The sequence below is a fragment of the Ovis aries genome, chromosome 3, assembly GCF_016772045.2.
Source record: "Ovis aries strain OAR_USU_Benz2616 breed Rambouillet chromosome 3, ARS-UI_Ramb_v3.0, whole genome shotgun sequence".
Lineage (NCBI taxonomy): Eukaryota > Metazoa > Chordata > Mammalia > Artiodactyla > Bovidae > Ovis > Ovis aries.
In genome coordinates this window covers 206,623,902-206,644,664 of record NC_056056.1, presented here as the reverse complement: position 1 = coordinate 206,644,664, position 20,763 = coordinate 206,623,902, and the positions used below count along the sequence as shown (strand labels likewise).

At 48.1% G+C, this 20,763-nt stretch overlaps 1 protein-coding gene across 8 annotated transcripts; it reads left to right on the top strand.

Moving 5' to 3' along the window:
* The first annotated feature begins 547 nt into the window (after positions 1-547).
* On the top strand, positions 548-20,735 carry PHC1 (polyhomeotic homolog 1). Of its 8 annotated transcripts, XM_042247574.2 has the most exons (16): positions 548-682; positions 1,955-1,967; positions 3,501-3,658; positions 4,804-4,914; positions 6,005-6,085; positions 6,664-6,813; positions 7,714-7,869; positions 11,814-12,309; positions 14,582-15,351; positions 15,898-16,045; positions 16,297-16,508; positions 17,256-17,370; positions 18,047-18,155; positions 18,346-18,496; positions 18,936-19,167; positions 19,762-20,735. In XM_042247574.2, the coding sequence occupies exons 3-16, from the start codon at positions 3,545-3,547 to the stop codon at positions 19,914-19,916; spliced, it is 3,000 nt and encodes a 999-aa protein (XP_042103508.1). In that variant the 5' UTR covers positions 548-682; positions 1,955-1,967; positions 3,501-3,544; the 3' UTR covers positions 19,917-20,735. The 8 variants fall into 8 exon arrangements, with proteins under 8 accessions (XP_042103508.1, XP_042103504.1, XP_014950437.3 ...); XM_042247570.2 differs by lacking the exon at positions 1,955-1,967; XM_015094951.4 differs by lacking the exon at positions 548-682 and having other exon boundaries at positions 689-1,963.
* Positions 20,736-20,763: the final 28 nt, after the last annotated feature.

Below are 20,763 nucleotides of genomic sequence, written 5' to 3'. Positions count from 1 at the left end.
TTTCCCCCCTTCTTCACGTCACTTCCCTCCCTTCTCCCATCTCCCTCTCCTTTTCTGAGAGAGGTGAGTTTTCCCCGCTAGAGGCCACCACTTTCTCGGTTTCTTCCCTCCCACCGACGAGCAGCGCTCAGAGAGAAAGAAGGGGAAAAAAGAGGAGAAAGAGCGAGAGAGGGAAAAAAAAACCCCGAGGCCTAGAGCGCGGAGGCCCGGCAGCGGCGTCGTCATGGCAACGGGCGCCGGCAGGAAACGAGGGACGCGCGGGAGGGAGGGGGGAGGCCACGGAGGGGAGGGGGAGGGACGGGGGAGGGGTCCGGCTGCCCCGGAAGCACCTCCCCGCCAGCCCCCTCCTCCAGCCGGGCCCGCAGCCCCCGGCCTGCCGCCCCCACCCTCTCCGCCCGGCAGGAAGTGACAGGCCCCGGAGCGAGCCCCGGAGGCCTGGCGGAGCCGCGGCCGGCCCGCACCCGGAGCGGCGGGAGGGGCGGGGAGCCGCGGCCGCGCCGGGCGCCTCCCACCCCGCCCTCGGCGCCCCCGCCCCTCCAGGAAGGGGAGGAGGCGAGGGGAGCCCGCCGCGGAGGCCGAGCGCGCCCCCCACCCGGCCCGGCGCCCGGGGACCCCGGCACGTGAGGTGGACGCCCCCCACCCCCTATCCCGGGAGCGCCCGGGTGCGGAGCCAGGCGCGGAGGTAAGCAGGCGGCCGCGGCGGGGCAGGGGCAGGACCTCCGGGGGCTTGGCCGCGCGGGGATGTTTCTGCAGCCGCCGCGGGCTGTGGAACGCCCCAGGTACCTCCCCCGGCGTCTTTCCCTGCCTACCTCTGGCGCTCGCCCTGCGGTCCTTCGCTCCGCCGCCCGAGCCTCTCACTCTTCTATTCATTTTCGCTGTGCTCACTGCTGTCCGTCCGTCACCCTAGTTGCTCCTGACCGCTCCTTCTCTCATTCATTTTCCCTCCTCTGACTTTGACTCTCCCATCCAAGCGTGCGGTCTAGTTCTCTCCCTGCTTTTTTCTGGTCCCCTGGGTTCCTTAGCCTCCCAATTCCTCGATTTCTGTCTCCCTCCTGCCTGTCTCCCCGCTATCAGTAAGCACACTTCTCTGCTCACTTGGGGTCAGTTCACTCCTGGCACCACCGCTCCGTGAGCCCCCCTTCTCCCGGTGGGGTTGATTTCCTTTTGGGAACTCGTTCTCATCAAGGTTCTAGATACAGGGACCCCTGGGGGCGTCTACTCTCCTATTCTTCAGATGGCTTCGATTTCTGTGGCACAGTCTCCCCCGAACCCACCCCCTTCTCCTGCCCCCTTCCTATCTATGCCCCGTCTTTCCTGGGAGGCAAGAGTTTCATGCTTGGGGAAATTGATTTCCTCCAACTCTTGGCTCAGGAGGCCCGGTACCTGGTCCACTTCGTTATCTTCCTCTAGCTCCTTTCCAAAGATCTGCTCCAATCCAGCCACACACCCCCAAATACTATCTTTCAGGATGACCCCAGTTTAGTGATTCAGGGGACCTCTATGGTTCAGCTTTTCATGCTTTCTCTTCCAGTTAAATTCTGAAAATTTAAATTGACTGTGCCTCCCAGACTTTCTGTTGTCTTCATTTTCTGTATTTGATTTTACAGTCCCCACTCTGAGCACAAATGAACAGATTTATGTGCTTGGGATCCAGGAATCCTGGTTTTGATGACAGTTTCTCCTGGTTTTAAGACTTTAAACTGGTCTCTTTCCTCCTCTTTTCTATTTCACAACCTGAACAATTATTAAGACTTCCATTTTAGGGGGAGATGGGGATCATATAGTTTATTAGCCTTTTCATCTACGAAGGGAATTCATGTCCCCTCTAGCTAGTAAAGGGGGGGGGGGGTCGCCTCTCTCTCAGTCCAGTGAACTAGGTCCGGTTGTCTTTACAGCTATGCCCTGCTGCCTCTAATGCTTACTCACTTTTTTTCCTCCGCATGCTGATAATGAGGATTCATGGGTCTGTATCTGTTTAGTGCTTTGATATTTTGGCAAAAGGTGTGGGGTGAAGATAGACTACACTTGAAGCCAGTGTGATTTCTCCTGTATACTTCATGAGTTGTATCCATGTTTGCAATGACATTTGCTCTTCCTGGACAACTGAATTCTTGGAGGATAAGGATGCAATCAGATTATAACTGGGAATGGACCCATAAGAAATCTCCCCAACTCTAATTTCCAAGGCCAAGCAGTTTGATTTTATTTAGTTTCTTTGTTTTGGATGGTATCATTAAAATGGATTCACCTGAATGAAACTATTGACACACCTTAGCAGATATTCTGATTTGATGTTTACATTCCTAAACCAAATTTTGCTGTGCTGACCTGGTATTTACAATGGCTCCTCCATGCCTCAAAAGTAGAGAGAAAATAGCGAAAGAAGGGGACCAAAAAAAAAAAAAAAGTAACCAAAGAAACTTATTGTCATTTAATGCTGCTTGGATGGCATGTTTCTTCTTACTTCTCATCTGTCTCTTTGCTGTGTTATTAGCAATGTTTTCATGTGTTCTTTGCAAATTTTAGAGTAGACCCCAGAGGATAAATTCTGGTTACTAAGTGGATGAAAACGTTGAATCTTACTTTCTTGAAGCTTTGATTGCTGTCTTTACTATGTTTAATACCTGTAAGTCATTTGTTACAATGATGTGTTACATTTACTTGGGAATCCTCTGCATCCAGAGGAACTGAGGTATAAGAAGATAAAGTAACACGGCCAAGATGTTATTAGTAGCCCCAGCTCCAGCCAGGCAGCTCTTTGGGTGAGATGGGCTATAGGCTAGTTCTTCTACCTCCCAGTTTTGTGACTTTCTATGTTGCTTTGGTCCTTTCTGTAGCATAAGCCCCTCCTTCATAGAGTGAAGACAATGGGTACTCAAAGTGAGTGACATGGCCTTAACCACAGATTGTTTTTGGTTTGAAGACCTGTGTCCTAGTGTAAAGATTTGATACTTAACTAGGACTACTTCCTTAACCTCTGAAAACCTCATTTCCGCAATTGTAAAGTGAAGATAATTATATTTACCATAAATCACTGATAAATAATGGAGGTGAAGGGCCTAGCCCAGTGAGAGGAGGCCCCTAACTCAGTACATGGTGGCCATTGTTAAAGTGAGGCTGATAATGATGTTGCATGTGCAGATAAAAATGAAGAAACAGTAAGTTTTAAATGGGATGATTTTAAACTGTTTAAAAGTGTGATGGGGATATAAAGTAGCCTTACTCTTATAAGGAACCATCTTACATTCGGGCCATTTTCTGTTTAATGACAGCCAGGAGGGACTATGTAAAAGTTGTTTTTTAGAGACATCGCTTAGTTTCAGAAGATGGTGTGAGGAAGATATGGTTATAAGTGTATTGAAGATTTGGTGATTATTAAAACAGAGCAATCATGGCTTCTGGAAGAAAAGGAAGGTTCTTAGGTAACTTGAATAAATAGTAACATGAAATAGTCATTGGAGATCAGGTGCACATTTTAACCCGTTGCTACTTCCATCTAGGTCTGGAGTCAGAGCGCCAGCTGTGGGGACCCTGGACCTCTATCATGGAGACTGAGAGTGAACAGAACTCCAACTCCACTAATGGGAGTTCTGGCTCTGGGGGCAGCTCTCGGCCCCAGATCGCTCAAATGTCACTGTATGAACGGCAGGCCGTGCAGGTGAGGCTCAGCACTGAGGGGCTGTGAGCATTGGCTTGGGGTGTGCAAAGATGCAGGAAGATAATCACTCTTGGTTTCTTTCCAGCAAACTGGGCAAGTACGATCAGGTGATGACAAAGGTCCCTTGCAGGTCTGAGAACCTTTGGAGTTTACAACAGTTTGAGCAAGCAGGCAGAACAAGATATCAATCTTTAAGGTTTTTATATCATTCAGTTCATGTTGCTAGATTCTCACTAACCATTTCTCTTCAAGGATTGTCAGGTTTTTATTTTTGGGTCTTTCTTGAAAATCACCCTGGGTAGTGGAAGTTAAGAACCTCAACTATTTTGGCTCCTGGAAAGAAAAAAAAGAAATGTAGTTTTGGCTTTGAAGTTAATGCCAAAACTGAATTACTGATACTGTCTTTATAAACACCTGTTAGCATTATACTGTAGATGCTTAAAAATTCCAGTTACTTGAAAATTTTACCTGCTATAGCCTTTCATAGTCACTGTTTATTTTATTTTTCATTATTTTCAACCCTTTAAGGCCCTGTCGGGCTTCCTAGGTGGCTCAGTGATAAAGAATCAGCCTTCCAGTGTAAGAGATGTAAGAGACATGGGTTTGATCCCTGGGTTGATCCCCTGGAGAATGAAATAGCAGCCCACTCCAGTATTCTTGCCTGGAGAATTCCATGGACAGGGGAGCCTGGAAGGTTGTTGTCCATGGGGTCGAAAAGAGTTGAATACGACTGAGCACGCATACAGGCAGGGCTCTATCACCTTTACTGTATCCCTAGAATATGGTCTTTTATTTTCTTCTCTTTACATTGATCAACATTCCATTTATTTTCAGCCAGTTTAGTCCTACTTCTTCGTTATATCAGATATTTCCAGATTCCATTTTGGGAGATACAAGTTTATGTGAGATTATACTGATGTATTTTTCAATTAATTGTGTCCCTGCTTTTTAAGGACTACATGAACTCACTGGTTCTAATATAAAAATGGACATATCAGATGTTGACGGGCTAACCAGATACCCATCTTTTCCTTTGTTTCTCTCCTCCCCATGTGTCCCTTTCCCAGGATCCCAGTGATTTCCATAGCATAGGAGTTAGGAGTGGTTCATCCCAAGTGGATTGATTCCCTTCTGTTTCTCCCTAGGCTCTGCAGGCACTGCAGCGTCAGCCCAACGCGGCTCAGTATTTCCACCAGTTCATGCTCCAGCAGCAGCTCAGCAATGCCCAGCTGCATAGCCTGGCTGCCGTCCAGCAGGTGAGAGGTCAGCAGCCAGCTGGCCCAGGAGGGAGGGGACAGGCAGTACAGGTGGGTTGGGACACACCACACCCTCCACTGAGCCATGCTGGGAACAGTGTCCCATGCCTCCTGTCCTCCCGCAAGAGGATGAGTGGACCTTGGCGTGTGGGCTCACAGTAAGAACCGTGGGAGAACTGCCTTTTAGAGGTAGCAAGGCTGTGTGCTAGCCCTGCACTGTCCAGTGTAGTAGCTGTTAGCCACAGGCAGCTGTTGAGCACTTAAAGTACAGCTAGGACTTCCCTGGTGGTGTAGTGGTTGAGAATCTGCCTTGTAGTGCAAGAGACGAGGGTTCAGTCCCTCGTTGGGGAAGTAAGATATCATACCCCTTGCAGCAGCTAAGCCCATGCTGTAGTTTACTGATACCACATGCCACCACTAGAGAGTCTGGGCTGCAACGAAAGATCCCATGTGACACAATGAGGACTATGAGTACCGCACCCAAGATGGGACCCAGCCAAATATTTTAGAAAATCCATCTCCTTAAAAAACAACAACAACAACAACAAATGCAGCTAGTCCAGATGGAGGTATGGGAGAAGATTTTGGATTTCAGAGACTTTTTACTTTGAAAAAGCTCAGTAGTTCGTTTTTGTTGGCATGTATTAAAATGAGACAGATCAGCTTGAATAAAGTAAATTTTAAAAGTTTACTTCTCCTGTTTCTTTTTACTCTTTGAAAAATGTTCATATTAGAAAATAATATAGGTGGCTCACTTTACATTTGTATCGATAGGGCAGCTCTGGGCTGGACTTAGCAGTGACTTCTGATGTGACCTGACCAAAGGTTCTTCCAGCTAAAAGAAAGTGGGAGAAGGAGCACGGGCTGCCAGCTGCCCTGGGCGGGTTATGTGGGAGTCGTGGGGTTAGCATATGTAGCAATATGAGGGTGATTGACATGGTGAACACGCTTGTCTTTGCTCCATAGTAGAGGCTCACTGCTCTTACCTGAAATCTCAGTTATATTTTGTGCCTGTGATTTGTCCCTGGAAGATTCAGAGCCTTTGCCTTCGTTGTCTCTGCTCTCCCTTGTCTTCTTTGCCCCCTAACAGGCCACAATTGCTGCCAGTCGGCAGGCCAGCTCCCCAAACACCAGCACTGCACAGCAGCAGACCACCACCACCCAGGCCTCTGTGAGTACTGCCTGTCCCCACTGAGGGGCTTTCCTCCCTGGGTCTGGGTCTTTCAGTTAAATTCTTGGCTTTGCCAACATTTAGATTTTTCTGTAAGATATTTCAGGAAACCTGAGTGCACTTTTTAGCCAACCCAATATTTTGTGCCATTGATCTGAGAGTGTTTATTTCACCATTGATGATATTTACTGATTGTGTGTAGAGAATATCAGTAAAAGGGAGAATAACCAGTGTGGATCTGTAGAGGTGTCTTAAGGAGGAAGAAAATCCTGGGCAGGAGGAATCAAAGGGTCCCAAGGGCTAATCGCTGGATCCTTGACTAAGAAGTAGAATCTATTCCGTTTCGTCCTTTGCTCCTCAGCTCTTACACTGGTGATTAGGGCCTGGTTTCTGTACTTTGCTGATAGTCTTCAGAGGCCAGGATGACAGGTGTGGATGGTAAGGTGTTCATTTCCTCCTAACTCTGTGAAAGTGAGATACTCTGCTTTTGCTGGTGTCACTCTGAGTTTGTCAGTCATGTGTATTTCCTTGTGTCTCTTCCCCCATCCTTAGTCCTGGTTCCCTTCTGTACCACACAGATCAATCTGGCCACCACATCGGCCGCCCAGCTCATCAGCCGGTCCCAGAGTGTGAGCTCTCCCAGTGCTACCACTTTGACCCAGTCTGTGCTACTGGGGAACACCACCTCCCCACCCCTCAACCAGTCCCAGGCCCAGATGTATCTACGGGTAAGCCACAGCCACCATTGTCCCAGGGACATAATTGTTCTGTGACTTATTGAGTGAAAGCCTTTTTTTTTTTTCTGGCTGCACCGTGCACCTTTTGGGGTGTTAGTTCCCCAACTAGGGATTGAAACCAGGCTCAAGTCTTAACCACTGGACCACCAGGGAATTTCCCAAAGTGAAAGCTGTTTTATGTCATCATGGTTGAAAGTGAAAGTTGCTCAGTTGTGTCCGACTCTTTGTGATCCCATGGGCTCTACAGTCCATGGAATTCTCCAGGCCAGAATACTGGAGTGGGTAGCCTTTCCCTTCTCCAGGACATCTCCCCAGCCCAGGGATCAAACCCACGTCTCTGGCACTGCAGGCGGATTCTTTACTAGCTGAGCCGCAAGGGAAGCCTGTGTCATCATGCTTACCCAGATGTCTTAGGACAAGCTGATCTGCTTCCTGTGCCTGACTTACCTCTAGATGTGATGCTCAGTGTTCACAGGTAGCTTACAAACAATTGAGATCCTAAGTTAGAAGATTTCACCTCAGTTTTAAAGAAATTTGTACCAGATATAGTCTAATCTTTAAAGCCATGGCTCACGTGCACAAATCCTAAGTGTTACCTCTTGGCCTGTCTGCTTAATATATATAAACCCTTGTTCCCAACTCATTGTCTCAGCCTCATTGATGTTTGACTCTTTGTTGTCAGCGTATAGTTTATACACGTTCCAGGTTTTCTTCGGACGGTTCATCGCACGTGGAGGATGAGGGTCTCCTGGGTTGGTGTGGAAAGGGGCAGGGCCTAGTGGTTTCGTATCTTCTGTTTATTTTGTCTTGTGGTCCTTTCCTTCCGTTTCTTCTGTCTCTCTCCCCTTTCTCTTGTTCTGTTTCCTCTGCTCTTCCTCCTCTCCTTGCCAGCCACAGCTGGGAAACCTATTGCAGGTAAACCGGACCCTGGGCCGGAATGTGCCTCTAGCCTCCCAACTCATCCTGATGCCTAACGGGGCAGTGGCTGCAGTCCAGCAGGAGGCGCCATCTGCTCAGTCTCCTGGAGTCCACACAGATGCTGATCAGGTCAGTGGTGACCACTTGACCTGCGGACGGGCCCTGGGGAGGGCGAATGGAGTGGCCTCGGACCGGGGATCACCCTTCCACCCCATTACCATTTTTCAGAATCCTTCCCCCCGCCCCCTGCCCCCCTCAATTTCTGTGGAACTCGAATCCCTTATACCTTTTAGCTGTTTGAATTAGGAAGGGAAGTAGGCTTAACTGAAAACAGCCCTGGGGATATGGGAAGCCACCTCCTTTTTTTTAAAAAAAACTTTTTATTTTATATTGGAGTATAGCTGATAATGGTGTGGTAATTTCAGGTGGACAGCAGAGGGACTCAGCCATACATATATGTGTATCCATTTACCCTCCAAACTCCCCTTATCCAGGGAAGCCTTATTCTTAATACAGACCTGGTGTCGCTGCCCTCCTTTTAGCCCTCCGTAGCTCAGTTTTATTCAGGAAGTCCTAGTTCCCTGTCCTTGCAGTACTCTCTGGAAGATAAGGGATGGTAGAGGGAATCCTGGTTAGACAGACATCAAGCTGAGTTGCTGGCAGAACACTTGATTTCTTCTCTATGAGTTACTATAGCTTTCAACCTTCAGCAGCCTGTTTCGCTCAAAGGTGTTCCCAGTATAATCTTCCTCACCAGTGTGTTTTCTGTGCCTTATCGCAAACAAAAAATATATATATAGAGAGAGAGCAATGTTTTAGCTTCTTTTGCGTGGCATACAAACTGGAGTCTCATGGTACTTCTTTCATTCTTCTAGTTTTTATCAGTCAGCAAGTAAATATTGAGCTCTGCATTTCAGTGAACTTGAGCAGATTCTGAAAGGATGGGTGGCATTTGATTTGGAGTAGCATGAACACTAGAGAGAGAGAATAGCATGTGTCAAAGCCTGACTACTCAGCTATGTGACTGTGAGTTGGAGATGAGTGAATAAAGTGGAGACAAGCCTGTGGCAGGAAAGGGCATTGTTAAGGACAAATCTGAAAGCCACGTGACTTCGTAGGTAGCAGTGGCACTGCTGACTTGAACAGCAGATTAAGAGGGTCAGGAAACTACTTGAGAAAGACTGATTTTGGGGCCTGTGCCTGGAGAAGGAAGAGAAATGAAGGAACCTGCTGAGAAACTGTTGGGGTCAGTTACAGATACGGCCTTTGGTTTAGACTACAGTAGGAGTGGTGGGGTCAGGATGAGGCAGAACCTGCTTCCATAGCAGTTCTTTCACTTATAATCTATTCATCAGATGTTTGTGTGTTGGTCTGTGGACGGACAGAGTAGTGGTTGAAAGTGTGAATCTTCGTTAGGGTCAATTCCAATTCTGTGACTTACTGTGACCTCTGCAAGTGGCCCAGCATCTTCTTGCCACAATTTCTTTGTCTATTAAATAGCTGTTATAAAATACTTGTCCCAGGGCATGTTGTGAGGACTCAGTGAGTTGATGTGTGTAAGTGTTTGAACAGTGCCTGGACACAGTGAGTGTTTGAGTTTGGCTCTCTTTGTGATCAGACAGGCGACATTCCTCAGCCTTGAATGTAGGAACAGGAGAGGAGGGTGAAGCTGGGCCTGGGGAAGGGGTTCAGGCTTGGCGGTGGGAGGGAGCCAGCAGAGGAGAGGTGAATGAAGGGATAGGAAACAATTGAGGAGGAGGGAATGAGATCCTGAGCCTAGTGAGCCTTTGATAGGAGGAAGGAGAGAAGGCGGCTGGGGTGAGGGGAGAATGATGGGGGCTGACGGAGGTATAAGGCCAGGTTTGCGGTGGGACCAGAGGTGGTGTTATCATTTCTGGGAGTGAACAGTGAGAGGGGAAAGGAAGTGGTTCAGAGGTAACGGAGAGGAGGAAAGTTTTAAATAGCTATAACGGGAAGGAAGCTGTTAGGAAGAATCTTCATGATTGCCAGGTAATATGTAAGTGGCCCAGTACCCAGTCCTGATGATTTTTGTAAATCTCTCCCAAAAGCTATTATTCCTCTACTTTATTACTGTTATCTGAATTTGGGTTCTTTTTATTTTTCACCTGAATTACTCTATTAGTTTCCTAACTGGCCTCTTAATTTCAGCCTTATTTGCTTCTGCCTCTAATCCTCTCCCATATTGCTATCAGGATAAGTTTTTTTAATAAGAAAATATGCATTGTTACTTTAAAAAAATTTTTATATTTTGTATCGGAGTACAGCCTATTAACATTTGTTGTGATAATTCCAGGTGAGCAGCAGAGGGACTCAGGCATTCACATACATATATTCATTCTCTCACAAACTTCCCTAACATTTTTAATTATACCTCTGGCCTATAGAATTTGATGAATCATAATAATCCTTGGCTCATGGCATCCTCTCATCAATGGTTCATTCATGGTCCACTTTTTAAAACATTTACTCTGTAAGTTTTAATCATGTTATAAGCCACCCCCAGCTCCAGATGGAGCTCCCCTGCCTGCCCCTGCTCATCCATGGTGACTTTCATTCTGATTCATTCTTCCCTGTAACCCTTTTTGTATAGCTTTACTGCCTTTACTATATTTCTGAAATGTTCTTTTTAATATGGAACATTTCAAACAGATACAAAAACAGAAAGAAATACGGATCTGTAAGTGCTTAACCATCCAACTTTAGCATTTATTGACATGTGGTCAATTTCTCCAGGCCCTTTCCCTTCATCTGTGGATTATTTAGAAGCAAGTTCCAGATACCATGTGGAGATATATATATATATATATATATATATATATATATAACAAATATAAATCTGTATTTAAATCTGTAAGGTACTTACATTGTGTATAATCCTTTGGGGAATGCCTTCATTAAACGACTTACTGTCAGAATCCATCTGTATTGTTGCATGTGCCATTGTACTTGGTTTTGATTTCCGTGTAATAGTCCATTGTGTGAATATACTACAGTTCATTCATTCTCTATTCTGGCAGTGGCCATTTGGTTGGTTTTTAGGCTTTTGTTAGGATGACTAGTGCTGCTGTGACCGTTCTTACACATGCACTTCTCTTGTGGGGCTCCTGGGTTAGAGCATGTGTGACTATTTCAACTTTAGGACAAAATGCCAGCTGTTTTCCAGAGTGGCTGCACTCAAAGAATGGTTTCGACGATAGAGTTGATCGTGGTCTTTCTGATGAATAGTCTTCAGTGACTTCCTGTGATTTATTAAGAGCTTGTCATCCCTTCTCTCCATTGATACACTGGACTAGTTGCAGTCTGTCAGGCACTGTGCTCTGTGCTGGGAATTTATCATTTTAACATTCCAAGCCCTTCAAGATCTGGCCTCTTTCTAGCCTTCACCTACCTGCCCAGCTTCATTTCTTGCCACTCCCTCCAGCCTGCCCCAAGCTTAATGAAATACTTATCATTTCCAAAAACACGGTGCTCTTTCTTGGCTTGGTGGTCCTGCACTGTTGTTACCTGTGTCTTCACACCCTGTTGGTTCTCAGCTCAGACATCGCCTGTGTTAGAATGTCTTCCCTCATGCGCTTTGTCTGAGTTACTACTGTTCCTCCTCTGCACTCCCCTAGCACTGGGTGCATATCTGTGCATGGTGTAACTTGGTTTTCTTGTCTTCTCGAGTAGAAAGTACTCATTAAAAGCAGGGGCTTGTGTCTTTCATCTCTGCATTCCCAGTATCCAGTGCGGTACCTGCAGCATAGTTGGTAGTTGGTAGATGTTGAATGAATTAATGGGGAAGAAAGGGAAAGTCTGAGACATTTGGAAGGAATAAAATTACCAAACTTGATGACAGATTTTATACACAATGAAGGAGACTGAGAATCAGATATGACTTGAGAGCTCCTCTCTGGGAAGGCCTTCTCTGTGTTTGTACAGGTGAGGGTACAGCTGAGGGGGGCCGTGGAGTATCTGTAGCTGTCGTCACTGCTTCTGACTCAGTAGTCTTTTGCTTTAGTGGCCCTTGCTCCCCCAGTTTCTCAATCTGCCTTTTGCTTCATATCTTTCAGGTGCAGAACCTGGCCGTCAGGAACCAGCAGGCCTCCGCCCAAGGACCCCAAATGCAAGGCTCTGCTCAGAAGGCCATCCCTCCTGGGGCCTCCTCTGTCTCCAGCCTCTCCCAGGCCTCTAGCCAGGCCCTTGCGGTGGCTCAGGCTTCCTCTGGGGCCTCAGGCCAGTCCCTCAACCTTAGTCAAGCTGGTGGAGGCAGTGGGACTAACATCCCAGGGTCCATGGGTCCTGGAGGAGGTGGCCAGGCTCCTGGGGGATTGGGGCAGTTGCCTTCCTCAGGAATGGGTGGTGGTGGGAGCTGCCCCAGGAAGGGCACCGGAGTGGTGCAGCCCTTGCCTGCAGCCCAGGCCGTGACTGTGAGTCAGGGCAGCCAGACAGAAGCCGAAAGCGCAGCAGCCAAGAAAGCAGAAGCAGACGGGACCGGTCAGCAGAGCGTGGGCATGAACCTCACCCGGACCGCCACTCCTGCTCCCAGCCAGACCCTCATTAGCTCAGGTACTCTGTCTCCCATAATGTTTTTATTCCCTCAGGGCTGGCTTGAAGTCTGCAGGGTACGTGTCTTTGCCCTTGCTCGTTTTGGTCCTGAAACAGTGGAAGGGAAGAATCACATAAACCTTGTTTGTATTAGTCCAGGAGACAGGATGACAGGTAGCAGAGAGGGATCCTGTCTGTCTCTGCCAGGCAGCAGTCAGTTTACAAGTTGCCTTGTCTCCTTCTTAGGTCCTGACTTCTTCAATTTACTCCCTCTACGCGTTCATTCACTAGGGTCTTTTCTTTCTTTTTTTTAAATTTGGTTGTTCTGCGTCTTAGTTGTAGCATACAACTAAGCGCTACAGTCTTCGTTGTAGCATTTGGTTCTTCACTGCTGTGCACCGGCTTCTCTAGTTGTGGTGCAGTCTTAATTGTCCCAGGCATGTGGGATATTAGTTCCCCATCAAGGATCAGACCCCTGTCCCCTGCATTGGAAGGTGGAATCTTAACTACTAGACCACCGGGGAAGTTCCCACTCAGTTCTTTTTGAATAGCTTGCTGTATTCTAGGGATCGTACTGGAATACATCATTGAAAAACAGACTCTTCTGCTTATGGAGCTTGCAATGTATCATAAGGGATGACTTCTCTCCTCACACATTTACTGTTGGTCAGTTGGCAGTGTAGAGCAAAGACTGTGCCTTCGAGTGCTTAGGGTAAGCAGATAGAGCCCTGCTTAAATATGGTCCAACTTGTGATCATCTTTATGATGGTAAGGACTTCCCTGGTGGCTCAGACGGTAAAGCGTCTGTCTACAATGCGGGAGACCCGGGTTCAGTCCCTGGGTTGGGAAGATCCCCTGGAGAAGGAAATGGCAATCCACTCCAGTACTATTGCCTGGAAAATCCCATGGACAGAGGAGCCTGGTAGGCTGCAGTCCCTGGGGTCGCAAAGAGTCGGACACGACTGAGCGACTTCACTCACTCACTCAAGGATGGTAAGGATTAAAAAAAATAATAGTAATAACCCAGGGTAGTGCTTGCTTTTAGCCTGTGGATAGAGTTAGATGTGTGTACCCTATCTGGTAGTGTTTATTTTTGCTTCCTTGTTTCTAGTACTTTTAAGTGTTGTGTGTTTGAATAATGTACTCCCCAAATTTGTAAAGAATCTGCCTGCAGTGTGGGAGACCTGGGCTCAATCCCTGGGTTGGGAAGGTCCCCTGGAGAAGGGAAAGGCTACCCACTCTAGTATTCTGACTTGGAGAATTCCATGGACTTTATGTAGTCCGTGGGGTCGCAAAGAGTCATATATGACTGAATGACTTAAAAAAAAAAAAAAAGTTTGGACTTCCCTGTGGCTCAGACGGTAAAGCGTCTGTCTACAATGTGGGAGACCTGGGTTTGAGCCCTGGATTGGGAAGATCCCCTGGAGAAGGAAATGGCAATCCACTCCAGGACTATTGCCTGGAAAATCCCATGGACAGAGGAGCCTGGTAGGCTACAGTCCATGGGGTCGCAAAGAGTCGGACACGACTGAGCGACTTCACTACTATCAGTTGTTTTACTAACACCTAGTATGGCACTTTACAAACTATGGCACTTGTAATACCAAAGTGCTTTCATGTCACATATAGTCTCTGGGCACTCTGGTAGGGTGTGAAGCAGGGGAGATCACATCTCCAGTTTACAGTGGAGGGAACTGGGTCATGTCTGAGCCCACAGTGGCTGACTCTTAAAATTTCTCATGGGTGGTGACCTAAACTGATGAATCATGGAGACCCGAGGCAATCATGGGAAGATGTTGGTATCTTTACCTCTATGGATATTTAGTCTTTCAGTGACAACCTGTTAAGTGTTTCTCGTGTATCAGGCCCTGGGCTGAGTTCTTGGGATGCAAAAACGAATGAAATGTGGACTTTGTGCTTGAGGAGCAGAATCTAATCATGAATATGAGATTGGGCCCGCCATTGTCCTTGCTAAGTGCCAAGTAACAGGATTTAAGTAAAGAAAAAAAAAAAAGAGTTAGATAAATGCAAGAAATTACTGAGGACTGTTACATGCTTGAGCAAAGGTGGTCTTTCTCTGACAGCTTTACGGCTTGAGATGGTTGTTAACGTCCGACTCAGAGGAAAGAGTGTAAACCAGGCAGCCTGTCAGGCCCCTCCAGCTCGCTTTCCATTCGTAGTTTGTGTCTACAACTATGTACACCATGGAAGGCTGCTTTGACTGGCGCCTTTGATGATGATGCTTATGTCTGCTCTCCCTTCCCTTTGTGCCTCTGGGGGCTCGTTCCTGCAGCTACCTACACGCAGATCCAGCCCCACTCCCTGATTCAGCAGCAGCAGCAGATCCACCTCCAGCAGAAGCAGGTGGTGATCCAGCAGCAGATCGCTATCCACCACCAGCAGCAGTTCCCGCACCGCCAGTCCCAGCTTCTACACACGGCCACGCACCTCCAGCTGGCCCAGCAGCAGCAGCAGCAGCAGCAGCAACAGCAGGCCACCACCCTCACTGCCCCGCAGCCTCCGCCGGGTCCCCCGACCCAGCCGGTTCCGCCGTCCCCGTCCCAGCAGCCAGCCCAGACCCTGGTTGTCCAGCCCATGCTGCAGTCTTCACCCCTGTCCCTGCCGCCAGACCCCGCCCCCAAGCCCCCCATCCCCATCCAGTCCAAACCGCCGGCAGCCCCTCTCAAGCCCCCTCAGCTAGGGGCTGCCAAGATGTCTGCCGCCCAGCAGCCCCCACCCCACATCCCTGTGCAGGTGGTGGGCACCCGGCAGCCGGGTACAGCCCAGGCCCAGGCTTTGGGGCTGGCCCAGCTGGCAGCTGCCGTCCCCACTTCCCGGGGGATGCCAGGCACAGTGCCGCCAGGCCAGGCCCACTTGGCCTCCTCGCCGCCTTCATCCCAGGCCCCGGGTGCGCTGCAGGAGTGCCCGCCCACGTTGGCCTCAGGGATGACCCTGGCCCCCGTGCAGGGGACGGCGCATGTGGTGAAGGGAGGGGCAACCACCTCCTCACCGGTGGTCGCGCAGGTCCCTGCCGCCTTCTACATGCAGTCTGTGCACCTGCCGGTGAGTGTTGCCCCGTGATTGTGAGCGCATGTCATTCTCAAGAGGACCTGAGCTTAATTTCGGAAGGGAATAAAGGGTTGAGAACGTTAGGATATTAGTGCTTCTTTTGTAAGAGAGTTTAATGGAAGGTTAAGATCCTGGTGTGTATTCATTCAGTCTTTCATAAGAGAAGAGACATCAACGTATATAATACCTGAATCTCGTACTCCTACATGAAATTCTGTATTTTTGGATCTATACTAAGTTATATTAAGATACAGCTTTAACCACCAAAATCAATTTTTGAAAAAACAATTCTTGGTTGGGCTGTGATGAACCCAGGTCTCCAGGTCTAGGTCAGGACTAAATAATGTTGTATGTTCTTTTGTCTTGATGTAGAAATTACACTTGTTGGTAATAACCAGAAATTTTACTGTACCATGGGACATATACACACTGGGGAATCTAGAACTAAGAAAATTTTCTTGGACAGTGTGGGAGTAATTGCGTTTCCTCATTATCCTTTGCTCATAAATCTTGTTTTCCTTCCTATTCTTCACTTTATAGGGCAAACCCCAGACATTGGCTGTAAAGCGCAAGGCTGAGTCTGAGGAAGAGCGAGATGACGTCTCCACACTGAGTTCAATGATTCCTGCGAAGACATCTCCAGTGGTAGAGAGCCCGAAGGCCATGGAGGAGAAGGGCGGTCTTGGAGGTGAGGAATGGACTTCTGCAGGACTGCTGAGTGCACAGAAATGAGATGAAAGCTCTGAGTGAGCTAAGAGTTTAGTCTGATTCATTAGAATGTGGGCCTGAATTTGGTGGAGGAGAGCTGGACACAGGGAAGCCAGGATGACTGATCAGAGAGGAACATGTGTTACTGGGGAGGATCAGGCTGGCTTGGCTCATCGTTGGATCTCTTAGGTCATCCTCTCCCCATTCCTTAATCTCGTGTTTATTTTCTAGAGAAAGCTGAGCCAGTGACCAGCACGAATGCTAACACCCTGAGCAGTGACATTGTAGCTTTGGCTCCCGCCCCATCAGTGCCCCCTCCTTCGCTGGCCATGGTGTCCAGACAGATGGGTGACTCCAAGCCCCCCCAGGCCATTGTGAAGCCCCAGATCCTCACCCACATCATCGAAGGCTTCGTTATCCAGGAAGGAGCAGAGCCTTTCCCGGTGAGGGCAGGGCCAGAAGGTGGGGTTTTCACGTGGGGACTTGGTCTGGTGGGCTGTCTTTTCAAACTCCAGAGACTCAGAAGGCTCAGAACTATTTAATTATTACAGAACGGTTCAGTTCTGTTGTTTGTAGGATTAGCTTTGAAGAAGGAAGGGAAAAGAAGAACAAAGACTATGTAGACCAGGAACTGAAAATAGTGGGGAGAGGAGAAGCAAAGGAAAAAAGTGACCTTTAAGGCTGTCATGGTGGGTCTTTGTTTGTTTTTGGGCCCCTTTGTACAGCATTCGGGCATTGTACAGCACTTGGGATCCTAGTTCCCTGACCAGGGACTAAACCTGGGCCTCCTGCATTGGGAGCTTGGAGTCTCAACTACTAGACCACCAGGGAAGTCTCTAATTAGGTTGTTTTCATAGTGAACAAAATTGTGGAGAAGTTGAGAGACTTTTCTGGATACCATGAGTTGCAGAGCCAGGACTTAGAACACAGGTCTCTTGTTTCCAAGTGTGGTCCCTGCAGTTTAGGAAGGAAAAGGACAAAATAGGGAGCTGGGGTAGGAGCCCCTTCTCCAGCAGCTAATCTGAAAAGATCCAGTTAAGAGGCTCTAGATTGCCATATTGAAAATGGTTCTGTCTGCGTCGGACTTGGCCATTAACTCTGAGATCGAGGCAAAGACTTGGTGGAGAGAAGTGGTGGGGAAAGCTGTAGAAAGGAGTGAGACTAATGTAATTCACCTTTTTCTGGAACAGGTGGGTTGTTCTCAGTTATTGAAAGAGTCTGAGAAGCCCCTGCAGACTGGCCTCACCATAGGACTGAATGAGAATCAGTCAGGTGGTCCCTTGGGTGGGGACAGCCCATCTGCTGGTGAGTATTCATTTAGAGACCCATCTAGGGACGAGGCTGCTGGAGATGTGTTTGAGGACTTAGCGTAAAATAGGAATTAGCTCTTTCAAGTTGGAATTATATGAAGTCCATCTACATCAGAATACGTCGAATTACACTGAAGTTGTTCCATAGGGTTAAGGGGAATTTTATCAAGCTGATCTGTTGGATTATTTACTATAAGGATATATTTTTCAAAGGATAATCTGGAATAGGCTGTTTCTTAATTTCCAGTTCTCCTTATTTTAGATCCTGTAATACATGTTAAGGAGTCTTGTTTACATTTCCCCTCCCCTGCTTTTGAAAACTTCTGTGTCTGTGTGGGGGGGGGGGGGTGGGGGAGGGAGAAATCTCGTATCTTTCCAGGCATTAGTAATTAGTTCCTCTCTCCTGTGGAAAAGTGCAGTCAAATCTGAGACTACGAATTATGAAGAAATTAGTCACTTAAAGTGGAGATCATCTGGCTTAAGGTTAGGAAGACTGTGACGTCTCGAGGGACAGGTCTTTATGGTTTTGGATTTTGAACTTTGTTTTCGGGATTCTCAGTTAGGCTGAGTAGGTCTTTGGGGGGAACGCTGAGAGTAATTAGAGTCCAGCACTGGGCCCGAGGGTGGCCTGAGTGGCAGCAGGAACCCATGCAGCCCTGCCTTGTTTTCAGAGCTAGATAAGAAGGCAAACCTCCTGAAGTGCGAGTACTGTGGGAAGTACGCCCCCGCCGAGCAGTTCCGCGGCTCCAAGAGATTCTGCTCCATGACTTGCGCTAAGAGGTACAGTAGACCCCCGTCTCGCCCTTCTTCCTCGGACACCCCTTGCCCAGGATCTGCTCGAGATAACGTCTCCGCCTTCATTCTCTTCCCCAAATTGGTCCCTAAAATCCTAGTTCACATGTAGATCAGGGGAGAAAGGCGATTTTGCATAGCAGAACCCCTGACCTCCTGTACGTTCCCTGACCCACAGGTATAATGTGAGCTGTAGCCACCAATTCCGGCTGAAGAGGAAAAAAATGAAAGAATTTCAGGAAGCCAACTACGCCCGTGTTCGCCGGCGCGGACCCCGCCGTGGCTCCTCGGACATCGCCCGTGCCAAGATCCAGGGCAAGCGCCACCGAGTGAGCCACCAGTGTGGGGCGTGATGCTGCAAACTGGGCGTTTCCTTCTGCTCTCCTGCAGGGCAGCTCCTTTCCCCTGGGAAAAAAGTGTGAGACCAGAACTCTGGTTTCACGTGGATCACATCACTCCAGATTCCGAAATCCTGATCTTTTTGTCTCTTCTCATCTGATTTACCTGTTGTTTCTGTTAATCCTTATGCCTTGTTAGAGGAGGAAAAATCTAGGGGAGTTGTTGGCAGAAGAGGGAACCAAGAGAGGGACACAGTTCACACTTGAAGGGCACTTGAGAGCAGACTCGTGACTTCGGGCATTTGCACATGAAGTACAGAGTGCTTTACTTGTGCTGGGATTAGTTTTTTCTCTGTGCCTCAAACCCAGGGTCGGGGGAGAGAGGGAGACCTCATGACGCTTACTTATGACCTCACTGTTTTTCCTGTAGGGTCAAGAGGACTCTAGCCGGGGTTCAGATAATTCCAGTTACGATGAAGCACTCTCTCCAACATCTCCCGGGCCTTTATCCGTGAGAGCAGGGCATGGAGAACGTGACCTGGGGAATCCCAACACAGCTCCACCCACCCCAGAATTACATGGCATCAACCCTGTGTTCCTATCCAGTAATCCTAGCCGCTGGAGCGTAGAGGAGGTCTATGAGTTCATTGCTTCTCTACAAGGTATCAAGGGCCTGTCCACCAGAACCTGGGTCATCTGTATTGCTTTCCTATGGTTTTTGTGAGGCCATCCCACAGGGCTTTGTAAATGGAAACGTAGAGGCTTAAGTATGGTATGATGAAGGTCCCCCAGAGAACCAGAGGCAATGCACTCCACTATTCTTGCCTGGAGAATCCCATGGACAGAGGACCCTGGTGGGCTATGGTCCATGGGGACAGATGGGACTGAACATATATATATGCATGCACTTGACAAGGGGTAGTTTTCTCCAGAAAGGAAAACCATCCTACCCTCCTTGCTATTTTGTCTGAATTTTGGGCCCTTAAAGATGGCATGAATGCTGATTTTCTTGCCAGTGTCAAAGAAAACACTATATTTTGCTCTCTCTCTTCTCTTCCTCAAGTTATCTGAATTGAACAGTTTAGTTGGTGGAACACCTTAGTTCTTTTATCTTGGCTTAAAAAAAAAAAAAGTTGCTCTAGTTTCATTTTGCTTCCATGTCTTGCCATCTCGGGCCACTGTATCCCTGGATTTAGGACAAGTACTTTTGGTGCTACCATGTAGCTTCTCATACATACCCCACCGTTTCCTCCTAGGTTGCCAAGAGATTGCAGAGGAGTTTCGTTCCCAGGAGATTGATGGACAGGCCCTCTTATTACTTAAAGAGGAACATCTCATGAGTGCCATGAACATCAAGCTGGGTCCTGCCCTCAAGATCTGTGCTAAGATAAATGTCCTCAAGGAGACCTAAGGTGGCCCTCTTGCACAAACTAGCCTAAGGCAGACACTCCCCACCGTCCAGGTTATAACCTGGTGCCAGCAGAGACTCCACGAGGAAGACAGAGCTGTGCTGTCTTCTGTAGGAGGGGATCGAGACAGGGAAGAACCGTGCAAGAACTGGTTGCTGGTGCTACATGGTGGCAGCTTTGACGTTTCTCTGGGTTTTATTTTTAAAATCTTCACAATTCTCACCTACCCTAATCCAATCTTTGTGAAAAGAGGCAGTCTAGAGCACTAGGACTGCTCGGCCTTATCCCGGAGTGGAGTGTCTAGCAGGGTCTGAATTCTCCAGGAGGAGGAGGGATGTACAGTGTGGTGAGACAAGAAAATGGGTGGACTGTAGGTGTGCCTCGGCAGTGGTGGCGGGGGAATTTTCTAGCTGTGTGACACAAGCAAAACCTGGTCCTCCCTCTTCCCTCCGGCTCCTCCCGACTGTAGCTGTGGCCCAGACTTCTGTTGTCACTCCTTTAGTGTTGAACATTTTCTCCTGCATCCTCACTGGCCAGTGTAGGGACTGGGTTGCCATCATCCTGATTTGCTGCAGGAACTGAAAGTATTGGGTACACATGTGGCTGTCGTCATTCTTTCTGCACCCCCTGCTCCCTTCCAATTTGTTGTCTTCTACTCTACTTTTTTTTCCATTCCAACTCTGCTCTGTCCTATAGCTTTATAAAGCAGGAGCGCGTGGGGCTGAGGTCAGGAGTAGAAGGACCTGCCTTGGGCGCTATTCCTTATACAACAAAAATATTAAATATTTTTTTTCCTCCTCAGTAAAAGGATGAAAATTGGTCTCAGTTGTCTCTTAATCCATCATTCCA